This window comes from Homarus americanus, unplaced genomic scaffold (genome assembly GCF_018991925.1).
Source record: "Homarus americanus isolate GMGI-L3 unplaced genomic scaffold, GMGI_Hamer_2.0 scaffold39155, whole genome shotgun sequence".
Taxonomy (NCBI): Eukaryota; Metazoa; Arthropoda; class Malacostraca; order Decapoda; family Nephropidae; genus Homarus; species Homarus americanus.
The window spans coordinates 10,645,280-10,658,405 of NW_024737042.1; the positions used below are offsets into that span (position 1 = coordinate 10,645,280).

Genomic DNA, 13,126 nt, shown 5'->3' on the forward strand with positions numbered 1-13,126 from the left:
CTTTTTTCAGATACTGCTGAATCACCTGACCCCACTACTGATGTCATCACACGCTGCACCACAATGTACAGCTTATATGTTACTGAGTGCTGCCCTGCCAAAAGTCATGGCCCAGTGGGAGATGAACCAAATTGCAATAAATGAAGAAGAGGACACTCCACAAAGGCCACTACCATACTCCATGATCAACATCATCAAAGATGTAAACACAGTCTGCCATTTCTTGTGTCTTTCTTCTATTGGAACATCTCTCTCTTATAACTTAAACCTTTTGTTTCCCTTTAGAGCGTGTAGTGTTTACCAGGTAATTTACCAATAGATTAGTGTATAATAAAATAAAATAAAAACAAATTTGCAAATGTTACTGAACTGGTTATGAAATGGGTCATGTTTTAAGTAAACTTGGCCTCTATTTAATAGTTGACTTCAAAGTCATTCCTATTTATCATTATTCACAGTCTGACCATTTCACTTCAGTATTTGTTCTTTAACCCAACACTTGCAGTATTTTTTAAGGATAGAATGAAATGTCAATCTTTAAATCTAAGACCGCTAAAAATCTGCTTTAGCGAAAAATACCAATGCAGTGCAGCAGAACTTGCTTTCCTTAAATACACTGAGTATGAACATTGTTATTGTCATGAAACTTTCTTTAAGTAGTGATAACAACATTTTCTATTGCCTTTGACAGTGTAGCAAAATTGTGGAACAAACGTTGGCAGACACAGAAATGGGTGATGGTTTTGTGGTACAGCCTGACACCAAGAGTTCAACCTACATCGCAGGTTACTTACTGGCCTGGAAGTTAACTGTAACCGCCATCACTTACGCTTCAGACGCCAACCAGCACCAGTACTCGGCCTATCTTCAGTTAGTTTCCTGTCGGATGATTTGTATTACCCTATGCTGTTTATTTCAGTAACTTTCCTTTAACCTGATAACTGCGGTGGGGTGATTCGCCAATGAACCCCCTAATTCACAAAACACATCAATTTTCTCTAACATCATTTTAACTCTTGTGACTTAAAAGATAGTATGTAGAAGAATATGGAAACCAAATATGAGCCCATTACTTACCTTAGCTTGGCCATGGTGAATTTATGAAGTCAGTGGGTTTGTGGCTGGTGGGACTAGCATGCACGTTTTGACTCCATTGTGACTGAGATATGTTTGTGTCATCAGCAGCGTGGGTGGGAGGATTACCCACTGGGACAACTGGCAAGTGTAAACATCCCATACTTGTCCCCTCAAAATATGAAATTTTTCCTGCGCTGCATTCAAAATGTTCTGAATTCCAGAATGTATGTAGCACTCCACCGCTTATCATTCGAGAATGTATGTGGCAGTTATTGGGTTAATACACAGGGAGTCAATTATCCTCTTACTGGCATAATCTGACAATTTCCCATTCATTCATACATGGTAGTAACCCCACAACACTTTTTTATCCATTTTCTCCTGCCTTTTCAATTTTCCATAAAAGCTACAAACAAATATGTTTTTCTTTCCATAAACTTTTACTTCTGTTCTTTTATGTAAAATCTTGACTGACACATCTTTTTCCTTTGCTGTGCCCATCATGCTCTCAGTTTTTGCAAAAGTTAATAATGATTGACTCTACCCTATACTTTCCCAGGTATTTCTCTGTAGCTAATTCATTCTTATATCGAAATCAGAACCTGTAACATATACTAGTAAATCAATATAAACAATTTACTTCTCTGGGACAAGGGTGTGGGCGGGCTACCCCAACTCTCTAAGGTAGCTTTTAGCCCATTGTGGTCCAGTTGACTAGCTGCCTGACTACCAATCCAGAGGAGTAAATTGTTTACTTATCTCTGTCTTCATACATGGTTTCTGTATATGTGTATAATCTCTCATTCTTTTGATACTCTTCTCTCTATCTCACATAACCTCCTCCTTTTCCATTTGCATGAGACCTTTTTCCTTTATTCTTTCTACCACATTTTTATTCCTCAACTTGTGGAATTTGATGACCTTTTTCTCATGTCTTGTGAGTCTTCCCTGTTGTGAACCTTCCAGTAGATATTAGTCTTGTTTTAACCAACTAATATACAGTCACTATTCACTGCTCCAGTTACAATATTCATGGCTTTCATTTTGCATTTCAGTCTTCTGCCTGCTAGTACAGTACAGAGTATAATGATCCTTTGTTTCCTCCACTGCCATAACTCAATGTATGCATATGGATTTCTCTTGAATTTTCAAAACATATATGGTATTGCCTCATATCAAACTTACTCTCTTTATTTCTCAACTCTTTGACACATAACATTCACACTAACCCATCTTCTATTTCCCACATTTAGCCCAACCCTTAAATCTTAATGTTCTGAAACTGGCCCCCTTTTATTCCATCAGTTTTCTCCATGTTTCATCACTCAACATTGCAACATCCTCTTTTGTTTTTTGACATCTCAGACAGTTCCTGCCCTACACTCCTTAACATGATGGCATCTATTCCTCTGTACCTGTGCTGTATTGTATTTCCATTACAGTGGAGTCTGTATTTACAAGGCTTTTGTTTACGCGGTACCTTGCCAGAATGAAATGCTTTAATTCCGCGGTAAATTTGGTCATTTACGCGGGTGAAGTATAATTTGTTTACTGTATTTACTGAAGATATTTGTTTTAGCTCATAAAATTCATACAAATTACCCGGCCAGAATATAATTTACAGTACATTGCTTGAATTCTTATAAGATTGTGATTATTTTAAATATTAACATCATGGAATTTGCATTAGACATCCAAATTTTAGATCTAATGTAAGAATTTTGATTAGAAAGAGCAAAAATTTTATCTTTTGTACAAAATATATGACGTTTATATTCAAAATATTCCTGGTCTTGCACGGAATCCAGCAATGTCAATTATATTATCCTAACTTTAGTCTGAAGTATTATTTATTACTAAAAATGTAAGCCTACTAGTCTCTGCTATAACGCGATAGTAGTGTTCTTGTAACACATCGTGGTTATAGAAATTGCAATAGAAATAACAGGGCTTATGGAGAAATAGGTTAGGTGCAGATTACCCAACCTAAAAAAATTTCGTAGTTAGCCTAACACAAAGGATAAAGCACAAGTCTAAAATAAATGTTGGCATTCATATCTAATAATGAAATCATACACAGTAAATGTTAAGACTTACCTTGAAAAATATGAATATAACTTTGATGGGGGATAAGGGTGATGTTGAGGCTGGAGGAGTCATGAAACATCGCTTTTCTTCAAGTGTTATAGCCTTTCTTTTACGATCACCACTGAAAATGCGATCACCAGAGTGCTTCCCAGAGATATTCTTTTCCATAGTCACAAAATTGCAAACAGTAATCAGAATTCACTGAGGACATTTTAAAAATCTCTACACGTAGCCAAAATAAAGTGTGGAGTAAACAGAGCGCTCGGGTCTAAAAACGCTATGTATTTTGTTTTTATTTAAAAGTTTACATTTTACATATACTGTACAGGTAGTATACTGTATACACAAATATTACATAAATTATTTCTGCAATTCTTCACAAACAAAACACATAAATCAATTCGAACATGTGATGCCTAACGAACTGTAAACACTGCATAACCCCGCACTGCCACAATGTACAGTGCACACTTTAAACGCTACTTATTTTTGTTTTTTTTCTCTTATTTAAATTTATAACTTACATATACTGTACAGGTATTTTTCACAAACAAACACATAAATCAATTGAATAAGGATAAATGAACGTGAATCAAACATTGAGCCAAGCCACACAAACACTGCATGTACACTTTAAACGCACGATTTAGTTTTTCTCTTTCTTTAAATTTTACAATTTCATATATATATATATATATATATATATATATATATATATATATATATATATATATATATATATATATATATATATATATATATATATATATATATATATATATATATATATATATATATATATATATATATATATATATATATATATATATATATATATATATATATATATATATATATATTCTGTAAATCCACAATTTAGGCAATTGATTACCGACAAATAAATTTATGATGGTCAGTTCAAAACTGATAATATGTTACATAAATTTATTTGTCAGTGCGGCCCAAGGTTAAAATGCTTTGAAAAAACCTTTTGATCTTGATGTATGATATTTGTGCCCTTTTTTCTGACTCCGATTCTGTCGAATACATCACCACACCCTTCTCTTAAGCCTCACGTGTGTGTTGGTAAAAGCGGATTAGTGATGTCATCATTATGGACCTTGACCTATATTTTAGGTCACCCTGTATATTTAAGCCTCTTCTGTCCATGTAACCCAGTTGCCTCTCTGGAAGATGTCTTGAATAAAGACGAAAGCCAAGGTAATTCGCTGTTTCCATTTTCCTGCGGTGATTTATCAAGATATATATATATATATATATATATATATATATATATATATATATATATATATATATATATATATATATATATATATATATATATATATATATATATATATATATATATATAAATTGTAATTTCATATTATTCATATTATGCTAGAGCGCCCACAAAAACATGAGAGAAACGCTCTGAGGTCCCCAGTAGAGATGTCTGCCCCTATCCACTCCAGGATGTCCGTTTTTTGTGTACTCTGCTCAGGGACTCAAGTATTTTTGGTATATGACACAGGATGATATGAATTTGAATTCTATTTGTTTATTTATTTATATATAATATACTGTCATATATTAAATATACTGCAAGTATTTTCTTTAATTTATATCTTGTTTCATGTAAAAAGGAGGCTACATTTATGGTGCATCGTTGGCGACCAAACTAATCCATGACGGACTTCTGTTCATTATTTATATCCTAAATTTACCACTGTCGGTGCTTCCCAAGAATTAATGCAGTCATTTACTGAATATTCTTTGCAAAAATACATTTTAAATGAATTATTTATAAGAGATAAGTATTATGACCAAAATATACAGATATGCATTACTGACCACCTCCGAACACAAGGATGGCTAAAAATACACAGGCGGTCACAGTCAAGGTCACTTTCCTTTCTTGTTACTGGCAAATGGGGGTGGGGGTGATGATAATAGCAGCTGTGCTTTATTATGCATGTTAGACTGGTTTATACATTTTATTATTTAATACCGGTAATCTTCTATTTTAATCCAGCTTACCAAACGTGAAGCTCTAGTATATAAAATAATTATGGTACTAGAGACCTGTGAGTGGTTTACTGTATACATAAATATTACATAAATTATTTCTGCAATTTTCACAAACAAAAACACATAAATCAATTGAATCTCGAGTGGAATCGCGTTAGAGCAAACGAGTTCGCGTTTTACAAATATCGTTCCTCAATTCATAAATCGCGTTCGAGCAAATTCGCGTTGTCAAAACACGCGTTATAGCAGAACTTCGCTGTACTGTTTTCACCCAAACATTTCTCTGGTAGGGATGGAAGGTGAGGGGTAGGGAGGGAAGGACCCAGCGAGCGTGGGTAGAGGAGGGGGGGGGGAGTTGAGTTCATTATTTGAATGGACATTAACCGGGGGACTGTATTTCTCTTAAATATTAATTGTGTGCATATCATCATGAAATTAAGATGTTATTTTTACTACAACGTAAGTATTGTGTCGGAAAAAGTGGAGTTTGGGGGGTCGGCCCAGTCTTTACGTATTTCAATTAATCCCATATGTTCTGTTATTTCATTTACGCGTTTCTCGTTTTACGCGGGCCTCCACGGGTTCAATTGACCGCGTAAATGCAGACTCCACTGTACAGTATTTAAAAAACGTATGTTGATGAGCAGACTTGAACTGTGTCCATTGAGCAGGCTTACTGTATATGATTTATTTTATGATCTTAATTTTTTAATGCCAAGGATCAAATTATTTATTTATTTATTTACTTATTTATAATTTTGAAGTTTTTCAGCACCGTGCAATAATGTGGAATGAAAGTTAAAATATTTTATGAAGCTCAGTGAAAGGGATGACGGAGGCAGGAGACGCAAAAGCAAAGATCATTATACAGGATAAAGTTTCAGTTAACTGTGGAAGAGTGCTTGTCATAAGCAGTTTTAGGAAGAGGTTAACTTAAAGTTTATCATGCTTTTACAGGCAGACTAACTTACTCCAAAGTCTTCTACAAAATCTCTTCAAGCTGATGCCTCCACATCCTGTGATTGATCACGAAGATGATATAATGAATTTGGAGCTGCCTCCAGATTTTACCTGTAAGACACCATTAACTAAATTCAACAGTCGCCTCTACATCACTCCCTTTGGTATGTTATACATTACCTCATTCCATATTCAATAACTGATATAACACTGAGAATTTTTTATAGATGCTGTAACTTATGCTGTGTCTGATCTCTCCCTGCAGCATCTGATGTATTATCTTTGTCAACAGCAAATGTTACATCTAGGATGGTGGCCCATCTAGCGTGTAAGGTGTATTATGATTGTGTCAGCCGCATCCCAGCCGCAGTCAGACAATGGTTTATAAGTCTGGATCGTCAACGTCAGCCCATTGTTGATGCTTTTACCACTACCTATGTGTCTCCTATACTAATTAATCAAGAAATGTCGGCTATAAACAAATCATCTGTGAAGTTTGATAACATGACTGTAAGTGTTCTTGATCCTTGGATGTATAGGAACTTTTATTATATGACCTTTAAAATTATTAGTTTAATACTGTACAGTAAACCCTCCAGTTTGGTGACTTTCTGTTTGGCGAATTTGAAGTTGGCGGTCAAAATTCAAAGTACCCTGCCCTCCATTTTGGCGACCAAACCCTCACTTTTGGCGAGAGTTTAAATTTAGATGCAATCACAGCTAATAAGTCTCGCTTAATACTACTAGTGAATATTATTGGTGAGTATTTACAGAGAGCAAAGCACCAGTCAGCTGTTCAGGCAGCCATTTTGACTGCGTAAATCCACATTCCTGCTGTTTGTTTGAGTGATTTGGCCTTTGTGTACTCTTTTTATTCACTCTTGCTTGGCACGGTGTTCTCGTGAGGATTAATGGCCTCAAAAGTACCTCACTAAAGATGAAGCCTCTTTACCTGGGCATAAACCCATGAAACACTGTCTCACACTATTGCTTGGTGTCAATGCTTCAGGGGATTTCCGACTGAAGCCTATGTTTGTCTACCACTGAGAACCCCAGTAAGAGGACGGCTTGGAGTTTATTGGAAGTCCAACCGTAAGGCATGGGTGACAAGACAGCTCTTTTAACGAATGGGCTGTTGAGGTGTTTTGCCCTTCTGTGAAGAGCTACCTAACCACCAATAAACTCCCTTTAAAGGCTCTTCTCCTTTTGGATAATGCCCCTGGTCATGACCCTGAACTTGCCAGCACTTTGGAGGCTCAATTTGACTTTGTCAAAGTGTTGTTTTTGCCTCCCAACACTACATCAATCATGCAGCCAATGGACCAGAATGTGATCAGCAACTTTAAGAAGCTGTACATGAAGAATATGTTCAGGAGGTGTTATCAGGCAACTTCCATTGATCCTGAACTAACACTGGCACAGGTCTGGAAGACACAATTTAACATCCTGGAGGCTGTAAAATTGATTGTGTCCTCATGGCGAGAAGTCTCCATTAGATCCCTCAATTCTGCATGGAAAGCACTGTGGCCATCAGCAGTCCATGATTTTGAGGGATTTGAGGAAGAAGCAGAGTTGGACAAGGAGATCGTGTCAATGGGCCTCGAAGTGGAGGAGGAGGATGTGGAAGAGCTTGTGATGTCTCATGAGGAGGAACTTACTCCTGAAGACTTGCAGCAACTGGATGAGATGTTAGAGGCTGACAGTGGTGAGGAGGAAAAGGAAAGTGATGACCATATTTCTACTTCAGATTTGAAAGATGTTGTTCACTACTGGGAGAAGTTCAGGAAACTGGCTTCAAGGCACCCAGATGTGGAAACAACAGAACCTATTTTGTGTAATGTTGAGGACAGAGTGGTCTCCTTCAAAAATCAGTTAATGATGAGGAGGAGAAATGCCCCACAAACAAAAATTGGCAGTTTCTTCACTAAAAGGCAGCTGGAAAAATATGCTACCCCTCAGCCTTCCACTTCAAGAAGGAGAGAGGATGTTCCTGCTGGAGAATCTGTCAGTCCAGAGGCTCCTGACATTTTCATGGAAGGTGACTCACCTTCCAAGAAGCAGTAAAATGCTTCTTCTCCATCCCACTTCCTTCTCCTCCTCCACCTCCCACTTCAAATTCACATCAGCATCATCATCCAGGAGCCTTCTACATACACACCTCAAAGTAAGTGTACTTTACTGCTTTATTTTTTTACTTTATGTAATTTTCGGTGAGCTGGAACCAATTACCCAAAAACCCATTGAAACAATGGTTTCGGTTAACAAAATTTTCGGTTAACAAACAACCTTCTGGAATGAATTGTGTTTGTTAACCGAGGGACCACTGCACAAAAATTCACCTAACAAATTGATTTTCAGGAACCTAGGTCATTCAAATAGTGAGGGATACCTGTACATAAATGCATGTGCATGTTATAAAAAAATTGACCTTGACCTTTTATTACAGGTGAAAGGTCGACCAGTAGGGAGGGAAGTGGTGGCCACATATACCATAGATGAAGCTACCATGGAGCTGATTCTCCGTGTAGCCCCAAATCACCCACTTTCCACAGTCACTGTGGAAGACCATCATAGGATTGGAGTTTCACTTGCTCAGTGGCGAAACTGGCTTCTTGGGGTGAGATAAATTTTTCATAATTAATCTTTTATACCCGGGAATAGAAAATTTCAGATATAAACTCTTCCTGTAATGCAGGATACTGTACAGTATTTGCAATATTATAAAACTTACATTTGAATAAGTTACCAGCCTGAGCTAAAAGGTACTGGCTATGAGTAATGAGACTAATGTCAACTTTGCACTTTGGTTGGGGGAACAGAAGGTGCAGCAAGTAATGGTAGAATTTGGGGCAGTGAAAGTTTAGGCCAGAACAGATTTTGGTTTGGAGAACTTAAGTTTGGCTGACCTAAACAGGAGAGATGGTATTGAAAGAAAGACAGTTATGCTACCTTCTGTCATCAAGGATAGCAGGAAGCAGGGTTGAATGTGTAATTTGAAGTATAATGGGGATTAAGGTTGTTAGCGATGAAATCTTTTCTTTCTGTAAAAAAATAATAAGACATCGGTACAAAATTATAAGAATTCATATAAAGCTTCATGAATCGATCTTGATGCCATTGACCTCTTTTTGTACTGTACTGCATATTTATGTCAAGGATATGAACCAGTGCTTGTGGATATTTCTAATTGCCGTATTATTAACTGTTTTTGCACCTTTCACCATGTTAGTTATCTCCTTTATTGATGTTACTTTACCTCTTGATTTCTAACACAAAAGTTGGTGCATCATTATCATAAAATTTTTACGGCCTTTTTTCACACTTGTGCCCGTTAGCCGTGATTACCTGGTGACAGCTCTCCATGCTGCACAGTCTCTTGCAGTCACTCTCATCAGGTTCTTAACTGACAATGATTATATTCCAAGAATAATCATTCCACAATAAAAAGAAAAGTTATCTTTCAGATGAACACAATGCTGTCATACCGCAACACACCCTTGTTACAGTCATTAGTGTTTTGGAAGGAAAATGTTGACCAGAAGTTTGAAGGCATTGAGGAATGCTACATTTGTTACTACGTCCTGCATGGGACAAACCACCAGCTGCCAAAACTTCTCTGCCGGACATGCAAGAAGAAATTCCACTCGGCTTGTTTGGTAAGAATATGAATGGAGATATTTTAGAGTATTACAGTATATATGTTTTCTTTTTTGACAATTTATCACAGTTGATTGTTGTAATTTTTATACCTCATGAAAAAAACAGTTAAGAGAAAGATTCTCGCTTGCTGTTAAGAGGAATGTAGAGACTTGTGGTCTGTGTCGTAGCACCTGCTTACAAGCCTATATCTTTCTGTTCCTCCTCATGTGGATTATTATGTTAAACATATTAGAGAAATATTGCAGCATGTTGTTTGAACATTGCTGCTGCATATATGTGAGTGTTTACCAGAAGGAATTTGTGATTAGGTATTAATTTGTTCTTCAAGTACTGCATGAATAGATTAGGATAGAAAATTACATTCTTTCGTTATCAGTGTTTGGAGAAAATATTTCAAAATTTTAATTAATTTTAGATAAACCCACAACTTTTAATGTCATATACAGTATACCAAATAATCTTTTCTTTATACAGTACAAATGGTTCAACAGCAGCAACAACTCAACCTGTCCTCTCTGCAGAAGTCTCTTTTAAAGCAACCATCCATGGAAGTGTTTACAAATGTACAGGACTCCTCTACCTTGTGACCGTAGCATAGAAGAGAAGGGAAATGGAATATTTTTTTTTTCCAAATTGTATATACGGTACACTTAAAATCTCAGACATGCAGAAGCATTTATTATGATAAATCACTACAAAATGAATTTATATAGAATGTTTTTCTCTCTCCAACTGAAAACAGAGTATAACTAGACAATGGACATCCAGCTAGTACAACTATCTGTTTTGAAGCAGACATTATACTTCCTACTAAAGTCAAGTCTCCATATCAGTGTTCACAACATTGTATGGAGTGTTATGCAGATACAATAGAACCTGTTTATAGTACACCGGATTTAGCTTTTTTCGGACTCTCTTGAGGTGCTCCTCTATTCACCAAAAATATTTGTAAACGTCCGGAAAATCCAGCATCATTCCGGACCAGTTTGTGTACTCATACATGTGGCTGAATGTCTGTGCTTGGCTGTCGCACTGCATTTGCCTCATTCCAAGTCCTGCTTTCATATGACTCGTGTCAGTGTGTCGCACCTCGCTGCCTACACTCATTTACATGAACTTTTTATATATAGTATATGTAGTATCTTTAACAGGGATACTTGAGGGTTTTAAGAAATGGGTTAAAATAATGTAAAATACTGTACATATTTTAATAAATATATAAAATTAAAAAAATTAAAACTCTTTTGAAAAGAATAACACTTGCTCACTAAATATTGTACAGTGGTCTAATCAGATTTGCTGTAGGTATTACAAAAGGTAAGACACTGTGTATGTAAGCAGGCTGGGGTTTGTGAAGGAGAGGTGGCTGAACGGGCATTGCTGCATTCGTCAGGTTTATTTATTGATTCAGTATTATATGCTTGTATGATCAACCTCTTTTGGTGTATGGTTCATCGTGTGTAATATAATCTCTTCAATAATTGAGGAAAAAATACAATATATGTAATTTATAAGTTGACTTGAAAATAAAAGGATAAGCTGTGTCGGAAGGTATTCACTCAGGATGCGTTAATGTGAGAGCTTTCAGCAAATTAGCTTACAACAGGGTCACTATGACATACTGTACTGTAAAGTATTTGCTATGGAGTTACTTTCCTAACAATGCTATTTACTACCTTTGAGTGATACATGTTGGCTCAATTTGGCTACTTGTACAACTTAGACAACTGATTAATGAATATACCAGGGTATATGCAGATGCATAATACACTACATTTTTATTAAGTGCTGATAAATATACAATAATAGTATTTATTAAGTGGTGATAAATACACTACAGTACTTACTAAGTGCTAAAGACACATGTTGTGGTAAGCATGAGTGGTGAGAGGGAGCTAGGCCGAGCAGCTGTTTGCCCTTTGTAAACAATTGGGTCATGGTTTTGAGTATGGTATTCTTTTTTCAGGAAAGGTGATTATTTTATGGTAATATTTTATCAACCTGACACCAAATGAAATTGCAGTAAGTTATGTTAAAGGGATCTTGGTAGAGAGGGGTCGCCTGCTGCTCTCATCTCCCACATACAGTATACCCCTACACTCTTATTATTTTTCTTATTTTAATCTTTTTATCTTTGTAGTACTGTACTGTACAGTACAGTACTACAATTTTTTCTTTATTCATAAGTAAAATTCTGTGTTTACTTACATATAACACTTTACAGTTTGTAAACCTTGTTATGTACTTAAAGACTTTGGTTGTTGAAGCACAGTAATAACATTTTATAACACCAACTGATTTTCTTTAAACAGTCCAGACAACCATTGTTTTTGCCACCCCCCTCCCCCCATATATTTGGAATTTCACATTTTCCAGACTGGGGTCTGTCCCAATTTGTCCGGTGTACAGTATCGAGGTACTACTGTATTTTGACAAGACTCCAAATGGGTTTATACAGTGTGATCACCAAACAAAGTAAACTCCAATATCAGATAACTATATCCAAGTCATGTCTGATGATTAAACATTAAGGTACAGTATTGTGAACTCTTGTATTACTGCAGTTATTGTTATATGAGTTTGTATAAATACAGTGTAAAGTGTAGAACATCAAACCTGAGTCACTATCATACAGGTCAAGGTAACAAAAACTTGTTTAAATGATAACTTTGGTGTGTTAATGAAGATATATTTTGTTAAAACTTATAATGAATTTGTATTTTGTACAATATTATCTAGACTAAGTCAAAATGAGTTCCTCAGTTGAGATGGCCTGTTTGAGGCATTCCAGTTACAGCAAATAGAATAATAAGCCAGCTTATTAGTAAAGCTCTATTATAAATCATTTATAAATCATTAAGCATTTTAGTGTACAGTTGATGCTGTATATGGGCAGTAATAAGGTATATGGAAGATCTCACTGATGGCCAGAAACTTGACATGTTTTAATACTATATTTTTGGTAATTCTGAATTTTCATGAACCCTTAGGATACAACAACCTTGTGTAGAATTGGAGGTCAACTGTGGAGTTTTCTTCACATTGCTACTAATATAATCCCAAATAAAACTCATTTAAGGTTTCTGTATGTGTGATTTACCAGTATGCTGTATATAAATTATGATATGGGTCTATTGTCCTTGGACTCTTCTCACACAAGATCTTCTGGTAGAGGCTCTTCAGCCTGTGGCACCATCTCCTGATATTTGTGATTGTGACTGGTGTTCATTCCTGTGTTATAATACTCAGTTTTAACTTTGTACGATACCTTCTGTATATTTGATGCTGTGTGTGCTAAGTAATGTCCAGC

General features: G+C 36.0%; 1 protein-coding gene across 1 annotated transcript in view; it reads left to right on the plus strand.

Moving 5' to 3' along the window:
• LOC121872709 (E3 ubiquitin-protein ligase listerin-like) overlaps positions 1-12,898 on the plus strand; it is a 53,100-nt gene extending 40,202 nt beyond the window's left edge. Inside the window, exons 19-25 of the mRNA XM_042375713.1 lie at positions 11-202; positions 692-870; positions 6,154-6,320; positions 6,449-6,666; positions 8,603-8,773; positions 9,621-9,812; positions 10,291-12,898. Coding sequence (XP_042231647.1) covers positions 11-202; positions 692-870; positions 6,154-6,320; positions 6,449-6,666; positions 8,603-8,773; positions 9,621-9,812; positions 10,291-10,350 — 1,179 coding nt within the window. The 3' untranslated portion in view covers positions 10,351-12,898. The remainder of the gene's footprint in view (positions 1-10; positions 203-691; positions 871-6,153; positions 6,321-6,448; positions 6,667-8,602; positions 8,774-9,620; positions 9,813-10,290) is intronic.
• The last annotated feature ends 228 nt before the right edge of the window (positions 12,899-13,126 follow it).